General features: G+C 39.2%; 1 protein-coding gene across 1 annotated transcript in view; it reads left to right on the top strand.

Annotated features, from left to right (window-relative positions):
- Window positions 1–26,321, top strand: part of LOC139381559 (protein tweety homolog 2-like) — a 211,374-nt gene that overhangs the window by 71,810 nt on the left and 113,243 nt on the right. The window contains exon 4 of the mRNA XM_071125194.1: window positions 7,479–7,699. Within this exon, the coding sequence (XP_070981295.1) occupies window positions 7,479–7,699 (221 nt within the window). The remainder of the gene's footprint in view (window positions 1–7,478; window positions 7,700–26,321) is intronic.

Here is a 26,321-nt window from a genome sequence, read left to right as displayed (position 1 = left end):
ATGTGCATCCTTTCAAGCACACCCTTCTCATTAACCTGTGGTGAGTTATTCACAATTTTCGATGAACAAATAAGGTTTTATATGTAAGATGGTTAAATACAGAGTAAAATTATTGATTATTTTTATATTATTATTTGTGCCCTTGTCCTATAAGAGCTCTTTGTCACTTCCCACGAGCCGGGTTGTGACAAAAAAAAAAAAACTCATGTGACAAATACTCATTCTTGTGTTAAATAAATGTATCTTATAGTATGTGTGGCAGGCTTACAATGATTGCAAAAACAACATTTGAGAGTGCGCTGACCCTGGTGCTGGAGGGGGTACACAGCTGGAGATTGAATATTTGAAGGGGTACGGGACTATAAAAAGTTTGGGAACCACTGTCTTATGCCATCTGGACTGTTTGTGGAATTCAGACCTTCAAATGCCTACAAATCGTTTCCCATCGTAGACAACCATTCTGTGCATTACTCTCCTAACCACCTTTCTATGTCTGTCAATCATCTTCTCAATGGCATACAGTATATTCTGTCACTTTCATGTTCTCTTTTCCTCCGAACCCAACAAACCAAAATGTCTCTTAACCCTTCTCTCAGGACAAAATATATATTTTGGGGTGTAAAACATCAGCTGTGGTTACCATCACATTGAACTGGTAAAAAAAAAGTGGAATATATTCATGAAGATGTTTTTCAAGATTTTATTACCCAAAATTAACCAGCGGAGAAGGAATCCATCTTTGGGAGACAGAACGGCTACAGCACTTTAGAGCCATGTTTCATTTCACGCCTGACCTCATCCATTCTGAGCTCATCCATTCAAATGTAATTGAAGGAACCCTCTTTTCCTCCTCGCCATTGAGTCAAATAGTTTGAGTGTTGTGTCTTTGCTATGGATTAAGTGATATATGACATGCTATTTTATCAAATAATTATCTAATTAATATTGCCTGATTAGACTAATCATGTACATGTAATTAACTAGGAAGTCGGGGCACCACGGAATAATGTTTATAGAGCTGTTGTCTTCTGAATAAACTCTTAAAGACCTGGTAATCTTTTATATCAATAGCAGTCAATTAGCAATCGTCACCTTATTCAGTCTCATCTGAACGTCGTAAAATTCTTGGTTATCTTCACAAACTCATGCTAACAAGTTGAATCATCAATACAACATTTTGTTTATCTATTTACTAAATACCTAAACAATCACACAGAATTACATATACACCGGATGGATCATACATTGATTAATAATTATGTCATACAAGTAAATGTCCCCAGTGGAAGGAACCAATATTATGGCTTCTTACACATGAATGAATGAAAGCACGGGAAGAATGAGGAACAAAAGGATTGGGTCTCTATCGGACCTTATGAAGCTAGGCTATTGGAAATACAGAATCTTATGCATTCTAAATAAAATTTAAAAAAAGCATTCTAAATAAATGCCCATTTGGAAAAGGAAAATGCAATAAATATTTACTCTGAGTTGCCCAGCAGAGATCTCCCTTGTCCTTTTGAGGAATATGTCTTGTGGTAAAATGGATACGTTGTAGTACCATCATCGTGTGGTAGAACAAATATTTTGTGTACCCTGTCTTTCTGAAGAGATTGTCCGTCCTTTCCTAGCCCACGTTTACAGCTGCTGCTGCTAACTCGATGTCTTGGATGTATCACTTCTTTCGTGAATAAGAGTTCAAAGTTCATATCAAGTTGCCATACTATAAGCTCATGCTATATTCTGGCTGGTATAGTCACATTCATCCTTCCAGCGTGGCGATCATCACCTCCACGTTGAAATTCGCCCCCTTAAGCGTATGGATATCAGTCCTCACGTCATCGGGAACACAATGTTAATTTCGTTAGGTTGTAGTCATTCAACCATTCGCAACCAGAGCTCACGATGAGGTTGGTTTAGTTCTGTAGTTGATATTAGTCCTTTTAAATGTATGATCAGCAGTCCTCACATCATCGGGAACACAAGAGGTTGACTTTTGTCAATGGGCTTTTGTAGTGGGGGAGAGAAGGGCCTGCTTCATATTTCACAACCAATGCCTGTTCACTTAGGTTCACTGAGTGAGCATAGTTCACTTATGAAAACAATTCTCTCATTTAGAAGCTAAAATGATATAGTTTCATATTTAAACAATTGCACAACAATTGCCTTCTCCCCCAATTGCACAACAATTCCATATGAATTTGATAACTACAATGTGTAGACTTTCCAAGATAAAGTTTATGTCGTCTTATCATCAGTAATAATGTCTCAGATGACAACTGATCTGACATCATATTCTTTAAGTACCAACAGATACTTTCAACTGGTTTGATTACCTAAAGATTGTTCTTTTCCTCAACCTTTTGATGTTACAATACTCTCTCTGTTAACAAAAGGGCTGCCCAAGAGTCCATTCTGTAGAGTGGAGAGAAAAAGGGGGGCAGGTATTTATGGGGGGGTCATTAACCTTGCCAACAGGGCAACTTCATGACACAGGCGAAGAAGATTTATGCATCTTGTATCTCAAACTAGATCTCAAGCTGAAATATAATAATACCGCCATAGTACAGTGATTAAAGTGATACTCCAGAGCTTTTGTATAACTTCTGCCAGTAGTTTTGAAAGTGGTGCTCACGAGCCAAAGCAGGTCTCCGTTTTATGCTTAGTTCATCATCCAATTGTCATAAATTTCGTATTATATGTTACGTCCTGCAAAAATAATATTATTATTATTATTACTTTTTTTTGCAATTCATATGCTACAGTATGTTACCAATCCAATTCGTAAAATATGTTACGAATTTGTTGTTCTTAAGATCCCGTACTGCATTTTTAAGGAATGTGACTGTGACTGACTGACCAATTGTCTCAAGTCCTATGATGTATTCATACTTGTTCTTAGTCAAAGGGATGCCTTTCTGTGAAATTGCCATGACACCCAATATTCTGTGGCAAATTGTTTATTGAGAGAAACTGTATAAGTGATTGGATGAATTCAATACACTGTCCAACAGGCTCAGAGACATAGGCTGCATCCCAATAGCACAGTATCAAGCAACGCGACGATGAGGATCAGACCGAATCGATAGAGGCAACCAACCGGATCCAGTGACTCCCTAGGCTAAGATAAGATTCCCGTGCAGTCCCACAGCGGCTTAGATACATGGTTTCCCAGCAATGATTTCATCTCCTGAGTTTGAGGAGTTTAAATAAACTGTGGAAATGAGGTAGTGGATCAGATAACAGTAGCACACCAGAGGCATGTATTTACTAAACTGTATCTTTCGGTCTGCCTCCCAATTGGCACCATTTTCTCTAGCCCTATGAGCCCTGGTAAAAAAAAAGTGCACTAAATAGGGAATAGGGTGCACTAAATAGGGAAAAGGATGCCATTTGGGACAAATCCTATGTTTGTGTAGGGCAGGAAGCCAGCCAGGTGTGCTGTCTATTACAGGTGACTGGTACTGTCTGAATCAGTGTACAGTAGGCTTCATGGTACTGTCCTGATCAGTGTAGCAGTAGGCCTCGTGGTACTGTCCTGATCAGTGTAGCAGTAGGCATCATGGTACTGTCCTGTCAGTGTAGCAGTAGGCCTCATGGTACTGTCCTGATCAGTGTAGCAGTAGGCCTCATGGTACTGTCCTGATCAGTCTACAGTAGGCCTCATGGTACTGTCCTGATCAGTGTAGCAGTAGGCCTCATGGTACTGTCCTGATCAGTCTACAGTAGGCCTCATGGTACTGTCCTGATCATTGTAGCAGCAGGCCTCATGGTACTGTCCTGATCAGTGTAGCAGTAGGCCTCATGGTACTGTCTTGATCAGTGTAGCAGTAGGCCTCATGGTACTGTCCTGATCAGTGTAGCAGTAGGCCTCATGGTGCTGTCCTGATCAGTGTACAGTAGGCCTCATGGTACTGTCTTGATCAGTGTAGCAGTAGGCCTCATGGTACTGTCCTGATCAGTGTAGCAGTAGGCCTCATGCTATTGTCCTGATCGGTGTACATTAGGCCTCATGGTACTGTCCTGATCGGTGTAGCAGTAGGCCTCATGGTACTGTCCTGGTCGGTGTACAGTAGGCCTCATGGTACTGTCCTGATCGGTGTAGCAGTAGGCCTCATGGTGCTGTCCGGATCAGTCTGCTGTAGGCCTCATGGCACTGTCCTCATCGGTGTACAGTAGGCCTCATGGTACTGTCCTGATCGGTGTAGCAGTAGGCCTCATGGTACTGTCCTGATCGGTGTAGCAGTAGGCCTCATGGTACTGTCCTGATCGGTGTAGTAGTAGGCCTCATGGTACTGTCCTGATCGGTGTAGCAGTAGGCCTCATGGTACTGTCCTGATCGGTGTAGCAGTAGGCCTCTTGGTACTGTCCTGATCGGTCTACAGTAGGCCTCATGGTACTGTCCTGATCGGTGTAGCAGTAGGCCTCATGGTACTGTCCTGATCGGTGTAGCAGTAGGCCTCATGGTACTGTCCTGATCGGTGTAGCAGTAGGCCTCATGGTACTGTCCTGATCGGTGTAGCAGTAGGCCTCATGGTACTGTCCTGATCGGTGTAGCAGTAGGCATCATGGTACTGTCCTGATCGGTGTAGCAGTAGGCCTCTTGGTACTGTCCTGATCGGTCTACAGTAGGCCTCATGGTACTGTCCTGATCGGTGTAGCAGTAGGCCTCATAGTACTGTCCTGATCGGTGTAGCAGTAGGCCTCATGGTACTGTCCTGATCGGTGTAGCAGTAGGCCTCATGGTACTGTCCTGATCGGTGTAGCAGTAAGCCTCATGGTACTGTCCTGATCGGTGTAGCAGTAGGCCTCATGGTACTGTCCTGATCGGTCTACAGTAGGCCTCATGGTACTGTCCTGATCGGTGTAGCAGTAGGCCTCTTGGTACTGTCCTGATCGGTGTAGCAGTAGGCCTCTTGGTACTGTCCTGATCGGTGTAGCAGTAGGCCTCATGGTACTGTCCTGATCGGTGTAGCATTAGGCCTCATGGTACTGTCCTGATCGGTGTAGCATTAGGCCTCATGGTACTGTCCTGATCGGTGTAGCATTAGGCATCATGGTACTGTCCTGATCGGTGTAGCATTAGGCCTCATGGTACTGTCCTGATCGGTGTAGCATTAGGCCTCATGGTACTGTCCTGATCGGTGTAGCGGTAGGCCTCATGGTACTGTCCTGATCGGTGTAGCATTAGGCCTCATGGTACTGTCCTGATCGGTGTAGCGGTAGGCCTCATGGTACTGTCCTGATCGGTGTAGCATTAGGCCTCATGGTACTGTCCTGATCGGTGTAGCATTAGGCCTCATGGTACTGTCCTGATCGGTGTAGCGGTAGGCCTCATGGTACTGTCCTGATCGGTGTAGCATTAGGCCTCATGGTACTGTCCTGATCGGTGTAGCATTAGGCCTCATGGTACTGTCCTGATCGGTGTAGCAGTAGGCCTCATGGTGCTGTCCGGATCAGTGTACAGTAGGCCTCATGGTACTGTCCTGATCGGTGTAGCATTAGGCCTCATGGTACTGTCCTGATCGGTGTAGCATTAGGCCTCATGGTACTGTCCTGATCGGTGTAGCATTAGGCCTCATGGTACTGTCCTGATCGGTGTAGCATTAGGCCTCATGGTACTGTCCTGATCGGTGTAGCATTAGGCCTCATGGTACTGTCCTGATCGGTGTAGCATAATGTATTTGTGCTGTATCTGCCAATGTCACCTTAACTCCCTGAACCAACCTTCTGACCAGCTTTATCTTCTTCCAGTGGGTCCTCTTCTCTTTTGCTTTAATTTTTCTCTCGTGCTCTCACTTTCTTTCTCTCACTTTCTTTCTCTCACTTTCTCTCACTTTCTCTCTTTCTTTCTCTCACTTTCTCTCACTTTCTTCCTCTCTTTCTTTAACTTTCTTTTCCTTCTTTCACTTTCTTTTCCTTCTTTCTTTCCTTCTATCTTTCCCTCCTTTTTCCTTCTCTTACTTTCTTTCCTTCTTTTACTCTCACACTCTATTTATTTATGTCTCTCTCTCCCTTTGTCTCTCCCTCATTCTTATTTCCCTTAATTTCTTAATTCCTCTCGTTCTTTCTCTCTACCCCCCATAGCCAAAGGCAGTAGTGAGTGAGGACTCCACACACAGTGAATACCAAACTACCTCATTACGTCCACCCAGCAGCCCCCCAGAACTAAACCACAGCACTGTCCCCTCCTCCACAAACACAAGCAATATGAGTGGTTGGTACTCCCACTGAATGCCAAGTACCTAGGGCTGAATGGAAGCATTTATTGCCCTTTTTAATTATCAAATACCAGGATGTTGCTGTCTCTGAAAAACCTTTCCCAGTCAACAACCCTGGAAGCATGTTGTAATTAAGTGGGGAGTGAAGTGGTAGTGTAATCATGCTCCACATCCCAACTGGCACCAGATGTGTGCTACTTTTACATAAATAGTCAGAAGTAGTGGACTATATAGGAAATAGGGTGCCATTTTGGATGCAGTCTTCGTACCCCTTTAATCTAATGTGTGTTTGGCCAATTTGGTGTAAATAAAAGTGTTACAGAAAATTGTGAGTAGCAGGAAGTTTAGAATTCTCTTGGTTGTTTGTGTGTTTCAAGGAGGGTTCTGCCCTGGTTGCTACACCTCATTTGCAGCAGTATGATTACGCAGTTTAAGTATGTAGTAAACTGTGTGAAGTCTATTTCCACATTAGCCTAGAATTAGCTGGGAAATATTGTTTTACAAACCACCATGGTGATCCCAAAGTAACAGAATAAAGTTATCCCTATAGAACCAACATCTCCTGAATATGCTGTGCAGGTGACGTCCTGCATCATACTTCCGGGTCCTGTCCCCCAATCGTTTCAATGGGCCTGACGATTATATCATAACATGAAAACGCCATTGTTTTAAGATACTTTTACAGCATTTTAAGATTTTCTTTGCGCTGAAGACCATTGTGCAAAGTTTTTGCCCATTGAAGGCGATTCAAAAAGCCTATAAAAGTTACAAACCTACAAGGCTACTTCCTGGAAAATGCTGTGTCACTTCCATAGTGTATTAAACCTCTAAAACTCCTTCATTGTCAAGCCTGCCCTGTAATATTCACATAAATCCCCAATGGGTCCTGGTAAAAATTTGTGTACTAAATAGAGAATAGGGTGTCATTTGGGACAGAACTTAACTCTTGCTAATCATATGTAAATGAACTGAATATTCTGTGTGTACTGACACCTCTCTTCCTCTCCTCCTCTTCTCCTCTCCCCCTTTCCTCTCCCTCTCTTCCTCCTCTCCCCCTTTCCTCTGCCTCTCTTCCTCCTCTCCCCCTCTTCTCCTCTCCCTCTCTTCCTCCTCTCCCCCTTTCCACTGCCTCTCTTCCTCCTCTCCCCCTCTTCTCCTCTTCCTCCTCTCCCCCTCTTCTCTTCCTCCTCTCCCCCTCTTCTCCTATCCCCTTCTCCTCTCCCCCTTTCCTCCTCTCCATCTCTCCTCCTCCTCCAGGTGACGGGCACCATGGGTAGCATGGAGAGTGGTCTGAAGCAGCACCTGGCGAGGCTGGATGAGATCTTCGCTACGCGGGGAGACTACGTACAGACCCTACGCTTCATGCAGCAGATGGCTGACAACGTCATCAAACAGCTGTTGGGCCTGCCTGACTGGGACATGACGAAAGTAGATTTGGCCGCTATCGCAGACCAGACCACATACATAGAGTACTACAGGTATAGATAACCTGACCACATACGTAGAGTACTAAATGTATAGATAACCAGACCACATACATAGAGTACTACATGTGTAGATAACCAGACCACATACATAGAGTACTACATGTAAAGATTACGAGACCAGACCACATACATAGAGTACTACAGGTATAGATAACCAGACCACATACATAGAGTACTACATGTAAAGATTACCAGACCAGACCACATACATAGAGTACTACAGGTATAGATAACCAGACCACATACATAGAGTACTACATGTAAAGATTACCAGACCAGACCACATACATAGAGTACTACATGTAAAGATAACCAGACCAGACCACATACATAGAGTACTACATGTATAGATAACCAGACCACATATGTAGAGTACTACATGTATAGATAACCAGACCAAATACGTAGAGTACTACATGTATAGATAACCAGACCAGACCACATACATAGAGTACTACATGTATAGATAACCAGACCACATACATAGAGTTCTACATGTATAGATAACCAGACCACATACATAGAGTACGACATGTAAAGATAACCAGACCAGACCACATACATACAGTACTACATGTAAACATAACCAGACCACATACATAGAGTACTACATGTAAAGATAACCAGACCAGACCACATACATAGAGTACTACATGTATAGATAACCAGACCAGACCACATACATAGAGTACTACATGTAAAGATAACCAGACCACATACATAGAGTACTACATGTAAAGATAACCAGATCAGACCACATACATAGAGTACTACATGTAAAGATAACCAGACCACATACATAGAGTACTACATGTAAAGATAACCAGATCAGACCACATACATAGAGTACTACAGGTATAGATAACCAGACCACATACATAGAGTACTACATGTATAGATAACCAGACCACATACGTAGAGTACTACATGTATAGATAACCAGACCACATACATAGAGTACTACATGTAAAGATAACCAGACCAGACCACATACATAGAGTACTACATGTATAGATAACCAGACCACATACATAGAGTACTACATGTAAATACAACCAGACCACATACATAGAGTACTACATGTAAATACAACCAGACCACATACATAGAGTACTACATGTATAGATAACCAGACCACATACATAGAGTACTACAGGTATAGATAACCAAACCAGACCACATACATAGAGTACTACAGGTATAGATAACCAGACCAGACCACATACATAGAGTACTACATGTATAGATAACCAGACCAGACCACATACATAGAGTACTACATGTATAGATAACCAGACCAGACCACATACATAGAGTACTACATGTAAAGATAACCAGACCACATACATAGAGTACTACATGTAAAGATAACCAGACCACATACATAGAGTACTACATGTAAAGATCACCAGACCAGACCACATACATAGAGTACTACATGTATTGATAATCAGACCACATACGTAGAGTACTACATGTAAAGATAACCAGACCATATACGTAGAGTACTACAGGTATAGATAACCAGACCACATACGTAGAGTACTACAGGTATAGATAACCAGACCACATACGTAGAGTACTACATGTAAAGATAACCAGACCACATACGTAGAGTACTACATGTATAGATAACCAGACCAAATACGTAGAGTACTACATGTATAGATAACCAGACCAGACCACATACATAGAGTACTACATGTATAGATAACCAGACCACATACATAGAGTTCGACATGTATAGATAACCAGACCACATACATAGAGTACGACATGTAAAGATAACCAGACCAGACCACATACATACAGTACTACATGTAAACATAACCAGACCACATACATAGAGTACTACATGTAAAGATAACCAGACCAGACCACATACATAGAGTACTACATGTAAAGATAACCAGACCACATACATAGAGTACTACATGTAAAGATAACCAGATCAGACCACATACATAGAGTACTACAGGTATAGATAACCAGACCACATACATAGAGTACTACATGTATAGATAACCAGACCACATACGTAGAGTACTACATGTATAGATAACCAGACCACATACATAGAGTACTACATGTAAAGATAACCAGACCAGACCACATACATAGAGTACTACATGTATAGATAACCAGACCACATACATAGAGTACTACATGTAAATACAACCAGACCACATACATAGAGTACTACATGTAAATACAACCAGACCACATACATAGAGTACTACAGGTATAGATAACCAAACCAGACCACATACATAGAGTACTACAGGTATAGATAACCAGACCAGACCACATACATAGAGTACTACATGTATAGATAACCAGACCAGACCACATACATAGAGTACTACATGTATAGATAACCAGACCAGACCACATACATAGAGTACTACATGTAAAGATAACCAGACCACATACATAGAGTACTACATGTAAAGATAACCAGACCACATACATAGAGTACTACATGTAAAGATCACCAGACCAGACCACATACATAGAGTACTACATGTATTGATAATCAGACCACATACGTAGAGTACTACATGTAAAGATAACCAGACCATATACGTAGAGTACTACAGGTATAGATAACCAGACCACATACGTAGAGTACTACAGGTATAGATAACCAGACCACATACGTAGAGTACTACATGTAAAGATAACCAGACCACATACGTAGAGTACTACATGTATAGATAACCAGACCACATACGTAGAGTACTACATGTATAGATAACCAGACCAGACCACATACATAGAGTACTACATGTATAGATAACCAGACCACATACGTAGAGTAGTACAGGTATAGATAACCAGACCACATACATAGAGTACTACATGTAAAGATAACCAGACCACATACATAGAGTTCTACATGTATAGATAACCAGACCACATAGATACAGTACTACATTTAAAGATAACCAGACCAGACCACATACATACAGTACTACATGTAAAGATAACCAGACCACATACATACAGTACTACATGTAAAGATAACCAGACCAGACCACATACATAGAGTACTACATGTAAAGATAACCAGACAAAACCACATACATAGAGTACTGCATGTAAAGATAACCAGACAAGACCACATACATAGAGTACTACATGTAAAGATAACCAGACCACATACATAGAGTACTACATGTAAACATAACCAGACCACATACATAGAGTACTACATGTATAGATAACCAGACCAGACCACATACATAGAGTACTACATGTATAGATAACCAGACCAGACAACATACATAGAGTACTACAGGTATAGATAACCAGACCACATACATAGAGTACTACATGTATAGATAACCAGACCACATACATAGAGTACTACATGTATATATAACCAGACCACATACATAGAGTACTACATGTAAAGATAACCAGACCAGACCACATACATAGAGTACTACATGTATATATAACCAGACCACATACATAGAGTACTACATGTAAAGATAACCAGACCAGACCACATACATAGAGTACTACATGTAAATACGACCAGACCACATACATAGAGTACTACAGGTATAGATAACCAGACCACATACATAGAGTACTACAGGTATAGATAACCAGACCACATACATAGAGTACTACATGTATAGATAACCAGACCACATACATAGAGTACTACATGTATAGATAACCAGACCACATACATAGAGTACTACAGGTATAGATAACCAGACCAGACCACATACATAGAGTACTACATGTATAGATAACCAGACCAGACCACATACATAGAGTACTACATGTATAGATAACCAGACCACATACGTAGAGTACTACATGTATAGATAACCAGACCACATACATAGAGTACTACATGTAAAGATAACCAGACCAGACCACATACATAGAGTACTACAGGTATAGATAACCAGACCACATACGTAGAGTACTACATGTATAGATAACCAGACCAGACCACATACATAGAGTACTACAGGTATAGATAACCAGACCACATACGTAGAGTACTACATGTAAATACAACCAGACCACATACATAGAGTACTACATGTATAGATAACCAGACCACATACATAGAGTACTACATGTATAGATAACCAGACCACATACGTAGAGTACTACATGTATAGATAACCAGACCAGACCACATACATAGAGTACTACATGTATAGATAACCAGACCACATACGTAGAGTACTACATGTAAATACAACCAGACCACATACATAGAGTACTACATGTATAGATAACCAGACCACATACATAGAGTACTACATTTATAGATAACCAGACCACATACGTAGAGTACTACATGTATAGATAACCAGACCAGACCACATACATAGAGTACTACATGTATAGATAACCAGACCACATACATAGAGTACTACATGTATAGATAACCAGACCACATACGTAGAGTACTACATGTATATATAACCAGACCACATACATAGAGTACTACATGTAAAGATAACCAGACCAGACCACATACATAGAGTACTACATGTAAATACAACCAGACCACATACATAGAGTACTACATGCAAATACAGCCAGACCACATATGTAGAGTACTACAGGTATAGATAACCAGACCACATACATAGAGTACTACAGGTATAGATAACCAGACCACACACGTAGAGTACTACATGTAAATACAACCAGACCACATACATAGAGTACTACATGTATAGATAACCAGACCACATACATAGAGTACTACAGGTATAGATAACCAGACCAGACCACATACATAGAGTACTACATGTATAGATAACCAGACCAGACCACATACATAGAGTACTACATGTATAGATAACCAGACCACATACGTAGAGTACTACATGTATAGATAACCAGACCACATACGTAGAGTACTACATGTATAGATAACCAGACCAGACCACATACATAGAGTACTACATGTATAGATAACCAGACCACATACGTAGAGTACTACATGTAAATACAACCAGACCACATACATAGAGTACTACATGTATAGATAACCAGACCACATACATAGAGTACTACATTTATAGATAACCAGACCACATACGTAGAGTACTACATGTATAGATAACCAGACCAGACCACATACATAGAGTACTACATGTATAGATAACCAGACCACATACGTAGAGTACTACATGTATATATAACCAGACCACATACATAGAGTACTACATGTAAAGATAACCAGACCAGACCACATACATAGAGTACTACATGTAAATACAACCAGACCACATACATAGAGTACTACATGCAAATACAGCCAGACCACATATGTAGAGTACTACAGGTATAGATAACCAGACCACATACATAGAGTACTACAGGTATAGATAACCAGACCACACACGTAGAGTACTACATGTAAATACAACCAGACCACATACATAGAGTACTACATGTATAGATAACCAGACCACATACATAGAGTACTACAGGTATAGATAACCAGACCAGACCACATACATAGAGTACTACATGTATAGATAACCAGACCAGACCACATACATAGAGTACTACATGTATAGATAACCAGACCACATACGTAGAGTACTACATGTATAGATAACCAGACCACATACATAGAGTACTACATGTAAGGATAACCAGACCAGACCACATACATACAGTACTACATGTAAAGATAACCAGACAAGACCACATACATAGAGTACTACATGTAAAGATAACCAGACCACATACATAGAGTACTACATGTAAAGATAACCAGACCACATACATAGAGTACTACAGGTATAGATAACCAGACCACATACATAGAGTACTACAGGTATAGATAACCAGACCACACACGTAGAGTACTACATGTAAAGATAACCAGACCAGACCTCATACATAGAGTACTACATGTAAAGATAACCAGACCACATACATAGAGTACTACATGTATAGATAACCAGACCAGACCACATACATAGAGTACTACAGGTATTGATAACCAGACCACATACGTAGAGTACTACATGTATAGATAACCAGACCAGACCACATACATAGAGTACTACAGGTATAGATAACCAGACCACATACGTAGAGTACTACAGGTATAGATAACCAGACCACATACGTAGAGTACTACATGTAAAGATAACCAGACCACATACGTAGAGTACTACATGTATAGATAACCAGACCACATACGTAGAGTACTACATGTATAGATAACCAGACCAGACCACATACATAGAGTACTACATGTATAGATAACCAGACCACATACGTAGAGTAGTACAGGTATAGATAACCAGACCACATACATAGAGTACTACATGTAAAGATAACCAGACCACATACATAGAGTTCTACATGTATAGATAACCAGACCACATACATAGGGTACGACATGTAAAGATAACCAGACCAGACCACATACATAGAGTACTACAGGTATAGATAACCAGACCAGACCACATACATAGAGTACTACATGTATAGATAACCAGACCAGACCACATACATAGAGTACTACATGTATAGATAACCAGACCACATACGTAGAGTACTACATGTATAGATAACCAGACCACATACATAGAGTACTACATGTAAAGATAACCAGACCAGACCACATACATAGAGTACTACATGTAAATACAACCAGACCACATACATAGAGTACTACATGTATAGATAACCAGACCAGACCACATACATAGAGTACTACAGGTATTGATAACCAGACCAGACCACATACATAGAGTACTACATGTAAATACAACCAGACCACATACATAGAGTACTACATGCAAATACAGCCAGACCACATATGTAGAGTACTACAGGTATAGATAACCAGACCACATACATAGAGTACTACAGGTATAGATAACCAGACCACACACGTAGAGTACTACATGTAAATACAACCAGACCACATACATAGAGTACTACATGTATAGATAACCAGACCACATACATAGAGTACTACAGGTATAGATAACCAGACCAGACCACATACATAGAGTACTACATGTATAGATAACCAGACCAGACCACATACATAGAGTACTACATGTATAGATAACCAGACCACATACGTAGAGTACTACATGTATAGATAACCAGACCACATACATAGAGTACTACATGTAAAGATAACCAGACCAGACCACATACATACAGTACTACATGTAAAGATAACCAGACAAGACCACATACATAGAGTACTACATGTAAAGATAACCAGACCACATACATAGAGTACTACATGTAAAGATAACCAGACCACATACATAGAGTACTACAGGTATAGATAACCAGACCACATACATAGAGTACTACAGGTATAGATAACCAGACCACACACGTAGATTACTACATGTAAAGATAACCAGACCAGACCTCATACATAGAGTACTACATGTAAAGATAACCAGACCACATACATAGAGTACTACATGTATAGATAACCAGACCACATACGTAGAGTACTACATGTATAGATAACCAGACCACATACATAGAGTACTACATGTAAAGATAACCAGACCAGACCACATACATAGAGTACTACATGTAAAGATAACCAGACCAGACCACATACATAGAGTACTACATGTAAATACAACCAGACCACATACATAGAGTTCTACAGGTATAGATAACCAGACCACATACATAGAGTACTACAGGTATAGATAACCAGACCACATACATAGAGTACTACAGGTAAAGATAACCAGACCAGACCACATACATAGAGTACTACATGTATAGATAACCAGACCAGACCACATACATAGAGTACTACATGTATAGATAACCAGACCAGACCATATACATAGAGTACTACATGTATAGATAACCAGACCATATACATAGAGTACTACATGTATAGATAACCAGACCACATACGTAGAGTACTACATGTATAGATAACCAGACCACATACGTAGAGTACTACATGTATAGATAACCAGACCACATACATAGAGTACTACATGTAAAGATAACCAGACCAGACCACCTACATAGAGTACTACATGTAAATACAACCAGACCACATACATAGAGTACTACATGTAAAGATAACCAGACCAGACCACATACATAGAGTACTACATGTAAATACAACCAGACCACATACATAGAGTTCTACAGGTATAGATAACCAGACCACATACATAGAGTACTACAGGTATAGATAACCAGACCACATACATAGAGTACTACAGGTAAAGATAACCAGACCAGACCACATACATAGAGTACTACATGTATAGATAACCAGACCAGACCACATACATAGAGTACTACATGTATAGATAACCAGACCAGACCATATACATAGAGTACTACATGTATAGATAACCAGACCACATACGTAGAGTACTACATGTATAGATAACCAGACCACATACGTAGAGTACTACATGCATAGATAACCAGACCAGACCACATACATAGAGTACTACATGTATAGATAACCAGACCAGACCATATACATAGAGTACTACATGTATAGATAACCAGACCATATACATAGAGTACTACATGTATAGATAACCAGACCACATACGTAGAGTACTACATGTATAGATAACCAGACCACATACGTAGAGTACTACATGTATAGATAACCAGACCACATACATAGAGTACTACATGTAAAGATAACCAGACCAGACCACATACATAGAGTACTACATGTAAATACAACCAGACCACATACATAGAGTACTACATGTATAGATAACCAGACCAGACCACATACATAGAGTACTACAGGTATTGATAACCAGACCAGACCACATACATAGAGTACTACATGTAAATACAACCAGACCACATACATAGAGTACTACATGCAAATACAGCCAGACCACATATGTAGAGTACTACAGGTATAGATAACCAGACCACATACATAGAGTACTACAGGTATAGATAACCAGACCACACACGTAGAGTACTACATGTAAATACAACCAGACCACATACATAGAGTACTACATGTATAGATAACCAGACCACATACATAGAGTACTACAGGTATAGATAACCAGACCAGACCACATACATAGAGTACTACATGTATAGATAACCAGACCAGACCACATACATAGAGTACTACATGTATAGATAACCAGACCACATACGTAGAGTACTACATGTATAGATAACCAGACCACATACATAGAGTACTACATGTAAAGATAACCAGACCAGACCACATACATACAGTACTACATGTAAAGATAACCAGACAAGACCACATACATAGAGTACTACATGTAAAGATAACCAGACCACATACATAGAGTACTACATGTAAAGATAACCAGACCACATACATAGAGTACTACAGGTATAGATAACCAGACCACATACATAGAGTACTACAGGTATAGATAACCAGACCACACACGTAGATTACTACATGTAAAGATAACCAGACCAGACCTCATACATAGAGTACTACATGTAAAGATAACCAGACCACATACATAGAGTACTACATGTATAGATAACCAGACCACATACGTAGAGTACTACATGTATAGATAACCAGACCACATACATAGAGTACTACATGTAAAGATAACCAGACCAGACCACATACATAGAGTACTACATGTAAAGATAACCAGACCAGACCACATACATAGAGTACTACATGTAAATACAACCAGACCACATACATAGAGTTCTACAGGTATAGATAACCAGACCACATACATAGAGTACTACAGGTATAGATAACCAGACCACATACATAGAGTACTACAGGTAAAGATAACCAGACCAGACCACATACATAGAGTACTACATGTATAGATAACCAGACCAGACCACATACATAGAGTACTACATGTATAGATAACCAGACCAGACCATATACATAGAGTACTACATGTATAGATAACCAGACCATATACATAGAGTACTACATGTATAGATAACCAGACCACATACGTAGAGTACTACATGTATAGATAACCAGACCACATACGTAGAGTACTACATGTATAGATAACCAGACCACATACATAGAGTACTACATGTAAAGATAACCAGACCAGACCACCTACATAGAGTACTACATGTAAATACAACCAGACCACATACATAGAGTACTACATGTAAAGATAACCAGACCAGACCACATACATAGAGTACTACATGTAAATACAACCAGACCACATACATAGAGTTCTACAGGTATAGATAACCAGACCACATACATAGAGTACTACAGGTATAGATAACCAGACCACATACATAGAGTACTACAGGTAAAGATAACCAGACCAGACCACATACATAGAGTACTACATGTATAGATAACCAGACCAGACCACATACATAGAGTACTACATGTATAGATAACCAGACCAGACCATATACATAGAGTACTACATGTATAGATAACCAGACCACATACGTAGAGTACTACATGTATAGATAACCAGACCACATACGTAGAGTACTACATGCATAGATAACCAGACCAGACCACATACATAGAGTACTACATGTATAGATAACCAGACCAGACCATATACATAGAGTACTACATGTATAGATAACCAGACCATATACATAGAGTACTACATGTATAGATAACCAGACCACATACGTAGAGTACTACATGTATAGATAACCAGACCACATACGTAGAGTACTACATGTATAGATAACCAGACCACATACATAGAGTACTACATGTAAAGATAACCAGACCAGACCACATACATAGAGTACTACATGTAAATACAACCAGACCACATACATAGAGTACTACATGTAAATACAGCCAGACCAGACCACATACATAGAGTACTACATGTAAAGATAACCAGACCACATACATAGAGTACTACATGTATAGATAACCAGACCACATACGTAGAGTACTACATGTATAGATAACCAGACCACATACATAGAGTACTACATGTAAAGATAACCAGACCAGACCACATACATAGAGTACTACATGTAAATACAACCAGACCACATACATAGAGTACTACAGGTATAGATAACCAGACCACATACATAGAGTACTACAGGTATAGATAACCAGACCACATACATAGAGTACTACAGGTAAAGATAACCAGACCAGACCACATACATAGAGTACTACATGTATAGATAACCAGACCAGACCACATACATAGAGTACTACATGTATAGATAACCAGACCATATACATAGAGTACTACATGTATAGATAACCAGACCACATACGTAGAGTACTACATGTATAGATAACCAGACCAGACCATATACATAGAGTACTACATGTATAGATAACCAGACCACATACGTAGAGTACTACATGTATAGATAACCAGACCACATACGTAGAGTACTACATGCATAGATAACCAGACCAGACCACATACATAGAGTACTACATGTATAGATAACCAGACCAGACCACATACATAGAGTACTACATGTATAGATAACCAGACCAGACCATATACATAGAGTACTACATGTATAGATAACCAGACCATATACATAGAGTACTACATGTATAGATAACCAGACCACATACGTAGAGTACTACATGTATAGATAACCAGACCACATACGTAGAGTACTACATGTATAGATAACCAGACCACATACATAGAGTACTACATGTAAAGATAACCAGACCAGACCACATACATAGAGTACTACATGTAAATACAACCAGACCACATACATAGAGTACTACATGTGAAGATAACCAGACCAGACCACATACATAGAGTACTACATGTAAATACAACCAGACCACATACATAGAGTTCTACAGGTATAGATAACCAGACCACATACATAGAGTACTACAGGTATAGATAACCAGACCACATACATAGAGTACTACAGGTAAAGATAACCAGACCAGACCACATACATAGAGTACTACGTGTATAGATAACCAGACCAGACCACATACATAGAGTACTACATGTATAGATAACCAGACCAGACCATATACATAGAGTACTACATGTATAGATAACCAGACCACATACGTAGAGTACTACATGTATAGATAACCAGACCACATACGTAGAGTACTACATGCATAGATAACCAGACCAGACCACATACATAGAGTACTACATGTATAGATAACCAGACCAGACCACATACATAGAGTACTACATGTATAGATAACCAGACCAGACCATATACATAGAGTACTACATGTATAGATAACCAGACCATATACATAGAGTACTACATGTATAGATAACCAGACCACATACGTAGAGTACTACATGTATAGATAACCAGACCACATACGTAGAGTACTACATGTATAGATAACCAGACCACATACATAGAGTACTACATGTAAAGATAACCAGACCACATACGTAGAGTACTACATGTATAGATAACCAGACCACATACATAGAGTACTACATGTAAAGATAACCAGACCAGACCACATACATAGAGTACTACATGTAAATACAACCAGACCACATACATAGAGTACTACATGTGAAGATAACCAGACCAGACCACATACATAGAGTACTACATGTAAATACAACCAGACCACATACATAGAGTTCTACAGGTATAGATAACCAGACCACATACATAGAGTACTACAGGTATAGATAACCAGACCACATACATAGAGTACTACAGGTAAAGATAACCAGACCAGACCACATACATAGAGTACTACGTGTATAGATAACCAGACCAGACCACATACATAGAGTACTACATGTATAGATAACCAGACCAGACCATATACATAGAGTACTACATGTATAGATAACCAGACCACATACGTAGAGTACTACATGTATAGATAACCAGACCACATACGTAGAGTACTACATGCATAGATAACCAGACCAGACCACATACATAGAGTACTACATGTATAGATAACCAGACCAGACCACATACATAGAGTACTACATGTATAGATAACCAGACCAGACCATATACATAGAGTACTACATGTATAGATAACCAGACCATATACATAGAGTACTACATGTATAGATAACCAGACCACATACGTAGAGTACTACATGTATAGATAACCAGACCACATACGTAGAGTACTACATGTATAGATAACCAGACCACATACATAGAGTACTACATGTAAAGATAACCAGACCAGACCACATACATAGAGTACTACATGTAAATACAACCAGACCACATACATAGAGTACTACATGTAAATACAGCCAGACCAGACCACATACATAGAGTACTACATGTAAAGATAACCAGACCACATACATAGAGTACTACATGTATAGATAACCAGACCACATACGTAGAGTACTACATGTATAGATAACCAGACCAAATACATAGAGTACTACATGTAAAGATAACCAGACCAGACCACATACATAGAGTACTACATGTAAATACAACCAGACCACATACATAGAGTACTACATGTAAATACAGCCAGACCAGACCACATACATAGAGTACTACATGTAAAGATAACCAGACCACATACATAGAGTACTACATGTATAGATAACCAGACCACATACGTAGAGTACTACAGGTATAGATAACCAGACCACATACATAGAGTACTACAGGTAAAGATAACCAGACCAGACCACATACATAGAGTACTACATGTATAGATAACCAGACCAGACCACATACATAGAGTACTACATGTATAGATAACCAGACCATATACATAGAGTACTACATGTATAGATAACCAGACCAGACCAAATACATAGAGTACTACATGTAAAGATAACCAGACCAGACCACATACATAGAGTACTACATGTAAATACAACCAGACCACATACATAGAGTACTACATGTAAATACAGCCAGACCAGACCACATACATAGAGTACTACATGTAAAGATAACCAGACCAGACCACATACATAGAGTACTACATGTATAGATAACCAGACCACATACGTAGAGTACTACATGTAAATACAACCAGACCACATACATAGAGTACTACAGGTATAGATAACCAGACCACATACATAGAGTACTACAGGTATAGATAACCAGACCAGACCACATACATAGAGTACTACATGTATAGATAACCAGACCAGACCACATACATAGAGTACTACATGTATAGATAACCAGACCACATACGTAGAGTACTACATGTATAGATAACCAAACCACATACATAGAGTACTACATGTAAAGATAACCAGACCAGACCACATACATAGAGTACTACATGTATAGATAACCAGACCAGACCACATACATAGAGTACTACATGTATAGATAACCAGACCAGACCACATACATAGAGTACTACATGTATAGATAACCAGACCAGACCACATACATAGAGTACTACATGTATAGATAACCAGACCACATACGTAGAGTACTACATGTAAATACAACCAGACCACATACATAGAGTACTACAGGTATAGATAACCAGACCAGATACATAGAGTACTACAGGTATAGATAACCAGACCACATACATAGAGTACTACAGGTAAAGATAACCAGACCAGACCACATACATAGAGTACTACATGTAGAGATAACCAGACCAGACCACATACATAGAGTACTACATGTATAGATAACCAGACCAGACCACATACATAGAGTACTACATGTATAGATAACCAGACCACATACGTAGAGTACTACATGTATAGATAACCAGACCACATACATAGAGTACTACAGGTATAGTTAACCAGACCACATACATAGAGTACTACAGGTATAGATAACCAGACCACATATGTAGAGTACTACATGTAAATACAACCAGACCACATACATAGAGTACTACATGTAAAGATGACCAGACCACATACATACAGTACTACATGTAAAGATAACCAGACAAGACCACATACATAGAGTACTACATGTAAAGATAACCAGACCACATACATAGAGTACTACATGTAAAGATAACCAGACCAGACCACATACATAGAGTACTACAGGTATAGATAACCAGACCACATACATAGAGTACTACAGGTATAGATAACCAGACCACATACGTAGAGTACTACATGTAAAGATTACCAGACCACATACATAGAGTACTACATGTCAATACAACCAGACCACATACATAGAGTACTACATGTATAGATAACCAGACCACATACGTAGAGTACTACATGTATAGATAACCAGACCACATACGTAGAGTACTACATGTATAGATAACCAGACCACATACATAGAGTACTACAGGTATAGATAACCAGACCACATACATAGAGTACTACAGGTATAGATAACCAGACCACATACGTAGAGTACTACATGTAAATACAACCAGACCACATACATAGAGTACTACATGTATAGATAATCAGACCACATACATAGAGTACTACATGTATAGATAACCAGACCACATACGTAGTGTACTACATGTATAGATAACCAGACCAGACCACATACATAGAGTACTACATGTATAGATAACCAGACCACATACATAGAGTACTACATGTATAGATAACCAGACCAGACCACATACGTAGAGTACTACATGTAAATACAACCAGACCACATACATAGAGTACTACAGGTATAGATAACCAGACCACATACATAGAGTACTACAGGTATAGATAACCAGACCACACACTTAGAGTACTACATGTAAATACAACCAGACCACATACATAGAGTACTACATGTATAGATAACCAGACCACATACATAGAGTACTACATGTATAGATAACCAGACCACATACATAGAGTACTACAGGTATAGATAACCAGACCAGACCACATACATAGAGTACTACATGTATAGATAACCAGACCAGACCACATACATAGAGTACTACATGTATAGATAACCAGACCACATACGTAGAGTACTACATGTATAGATAACCAGACCACATACATAGAGTACTACATGTAAAGATAACCAGACCAGACCACATACATAGAGTACTACATGTAAATACAACCAGACCACATACATAGAGTACTACATGTATAGATAACCAGACCAGACCACATACATAGAGTACTACAGGTATAGATAACCAGACCACATACGTAGAGTACTACATGTATAGATAACCAGACCAGACCACATACATAGAGTACTACAGGTATAGATAACCAGACCACATACGTAGAGTACTACATGTAAATACAACCAGACCACATACATAGAGTACTACATGTATAGATAACCAGACCACATACATAGAGTACTACATGTATAGATAACCAGACCACATACGTAGAGTACTACATGTATAGATAACCAGACCAGACCACATACATAGAGTACTACATGTATAGATAACCAGACCACATACGTAGAGTACTACATGTAAATACAACCAGACCACATACATAGAGTACTACATGTATAGATAAGCAGACCACATACATAGAGTACTACATTTATAGATAACCAGACCACATACGTAGAGTACTACATGTATAGATAACCAGACCAGACCTCATACATAGAGTACTACATGTATAGATAACCAGACCACATACATAGAGTACTACATGTATAGATAACCAGACCACATACGTAGAGTACTACATGTATATATAACCAGACCACATACATAGAGTACTACATGTAAAGATAACCAGACCAGACCACATACATAGAGTACTACATGTAAATACAACCAGACCACATACATAGAGTACTACATGCAAATACAGCCAGACCACATATGTAGAGTACTACAGGTATAGATAACCAGACCACATACATAGAGTACTACAGGTATAGATAACCAGACCACACACGTAGAGTACTACATGTAAATACAACCAGACCACATACATAGAGTACTACATGTATAGATAACCAGACCACATACATAGAGTACTACAGGTATAGATAACCAGACCAGACCACATACATAGAGTACTACATGTATAGATAACCAGACCAGACCACATACATAGAGTACTACATGTATAGATAACCAGACCAGACCATATACATAGAGTACTACATGTATAGATAACCAGACCATATACATAGAGTACTACATGTATAGATAACCAGACCACATACGTAGAGTACTACATGTATAGATAACCAGACCACATACGTAGAGTACTACATGTATAGATAACCAGACCACATACATAGAGTACTACAGGTATAGATAACCAGACCACATACATAGAGTACTACAGGTATAGATAACCAGACCACATACGTAGAGTACTACATGTAAATACAACCAGACCACATACATAGAGTACTACATGTATAGATAACCAGACCACATACATAGAGTACTACATGTATAGATAACCAGACCACATACGTAGAGTACTACATGTATAGATAACCAGACCAGACCACATACATAGAGTACTACATGTATAGATAACCAGACCACATACATAGAGTACTACATGTATAGATAACCAGACCAGACCACATACGTAGAGTACTACATGTAAATACAACCAGACCACATACATAGAGTACTACAGGTATAGATAACCAGACCACATACATAGAGTACTACAGGTATAGATAACCAGACCACACACTTAGAGTACTACATGTAAATACAACCAGACCACATACATAGAGTACTACATGTATAGATAACCAGACCACATACATAGAGTACTACATGTATAGATAACCAGACCACATACATAGAGTACTACATGTATAGATAACCAGACCAGACCACATACATAGAGTACTACATGTATAGATAACCAGACCACATACGTAGAGTACTACATGTATAGATAACCAGACCACATACATAGACTACTACATGTAAAGATAACCAGACCAGACCACATACATAGAGTACTACATGTAAATACAACCAGACCACATACATAGAGTACTACATGTATAGATAACCAGACCAGACCACATACATAGAGTACTACAGGTATAGATAACCAGACCACATACGTAGAGTACTACATGTATAGATAACCAGACCAGACCACATACATAGAGTACTACAGGTATAGATAACCAGACCACATACGTAGAGTACTACATGTAAATACAACCAGACCACATACATAGAGTACTACATGTATAGATAACCAGACCACATACATAGAGTACTACATGTATAGATAACCAGACCACATACGTAGAGTACTACATGTATAGATAACCAGACCAGACCACATACATAGAGTACTACATGTATAGATAACCAGACCACATACGTAGAGTACTACATGTAAATACAACCAGACCACATACATAGAGTACTACATGTATAGATAACCAGACCACATACATAGAGTACTACATTTATAGATAACCAGACCACATACGTAGAGTACTACATGTATAGATAACCAGACCAGACCTCATACATAGAGTACTACATGTATAGATAACCAGACCACATACATAGAGTACTACATGTATAGATAACCAGACCACATACGTAGAGTACTACATGTATATATAACCAGACCACATACATAGAGTACTACATGTAAAGATAACCAGACCAGACCACATACATAGAGTACTACATGTAAATACAACCAGACCACATACATAGAGTACTACATGCAAATACAGCCAGACCACATATGTAGAGTAC

Source organism: Oncorhynchus clarkii, chromosome 23 (assembly GCF_045791955.1).
Source record: "Oncorhynchus clarkii lewisi isolate Uvic-CL-2024 chromosome 23, UVic_Ocla_1.0, whole genome shotgun sequence".
Taxonomy (NCBI): Eukaryota; Metazoa; Chordata; class Actinopteri; order Salmoniformes; family Salmonidae; genus Oncorhynchus; species Oncorhynchus clarkii.
This window is presented reverse-complemented; position numbering and strand designations above follow the sequence as displayed.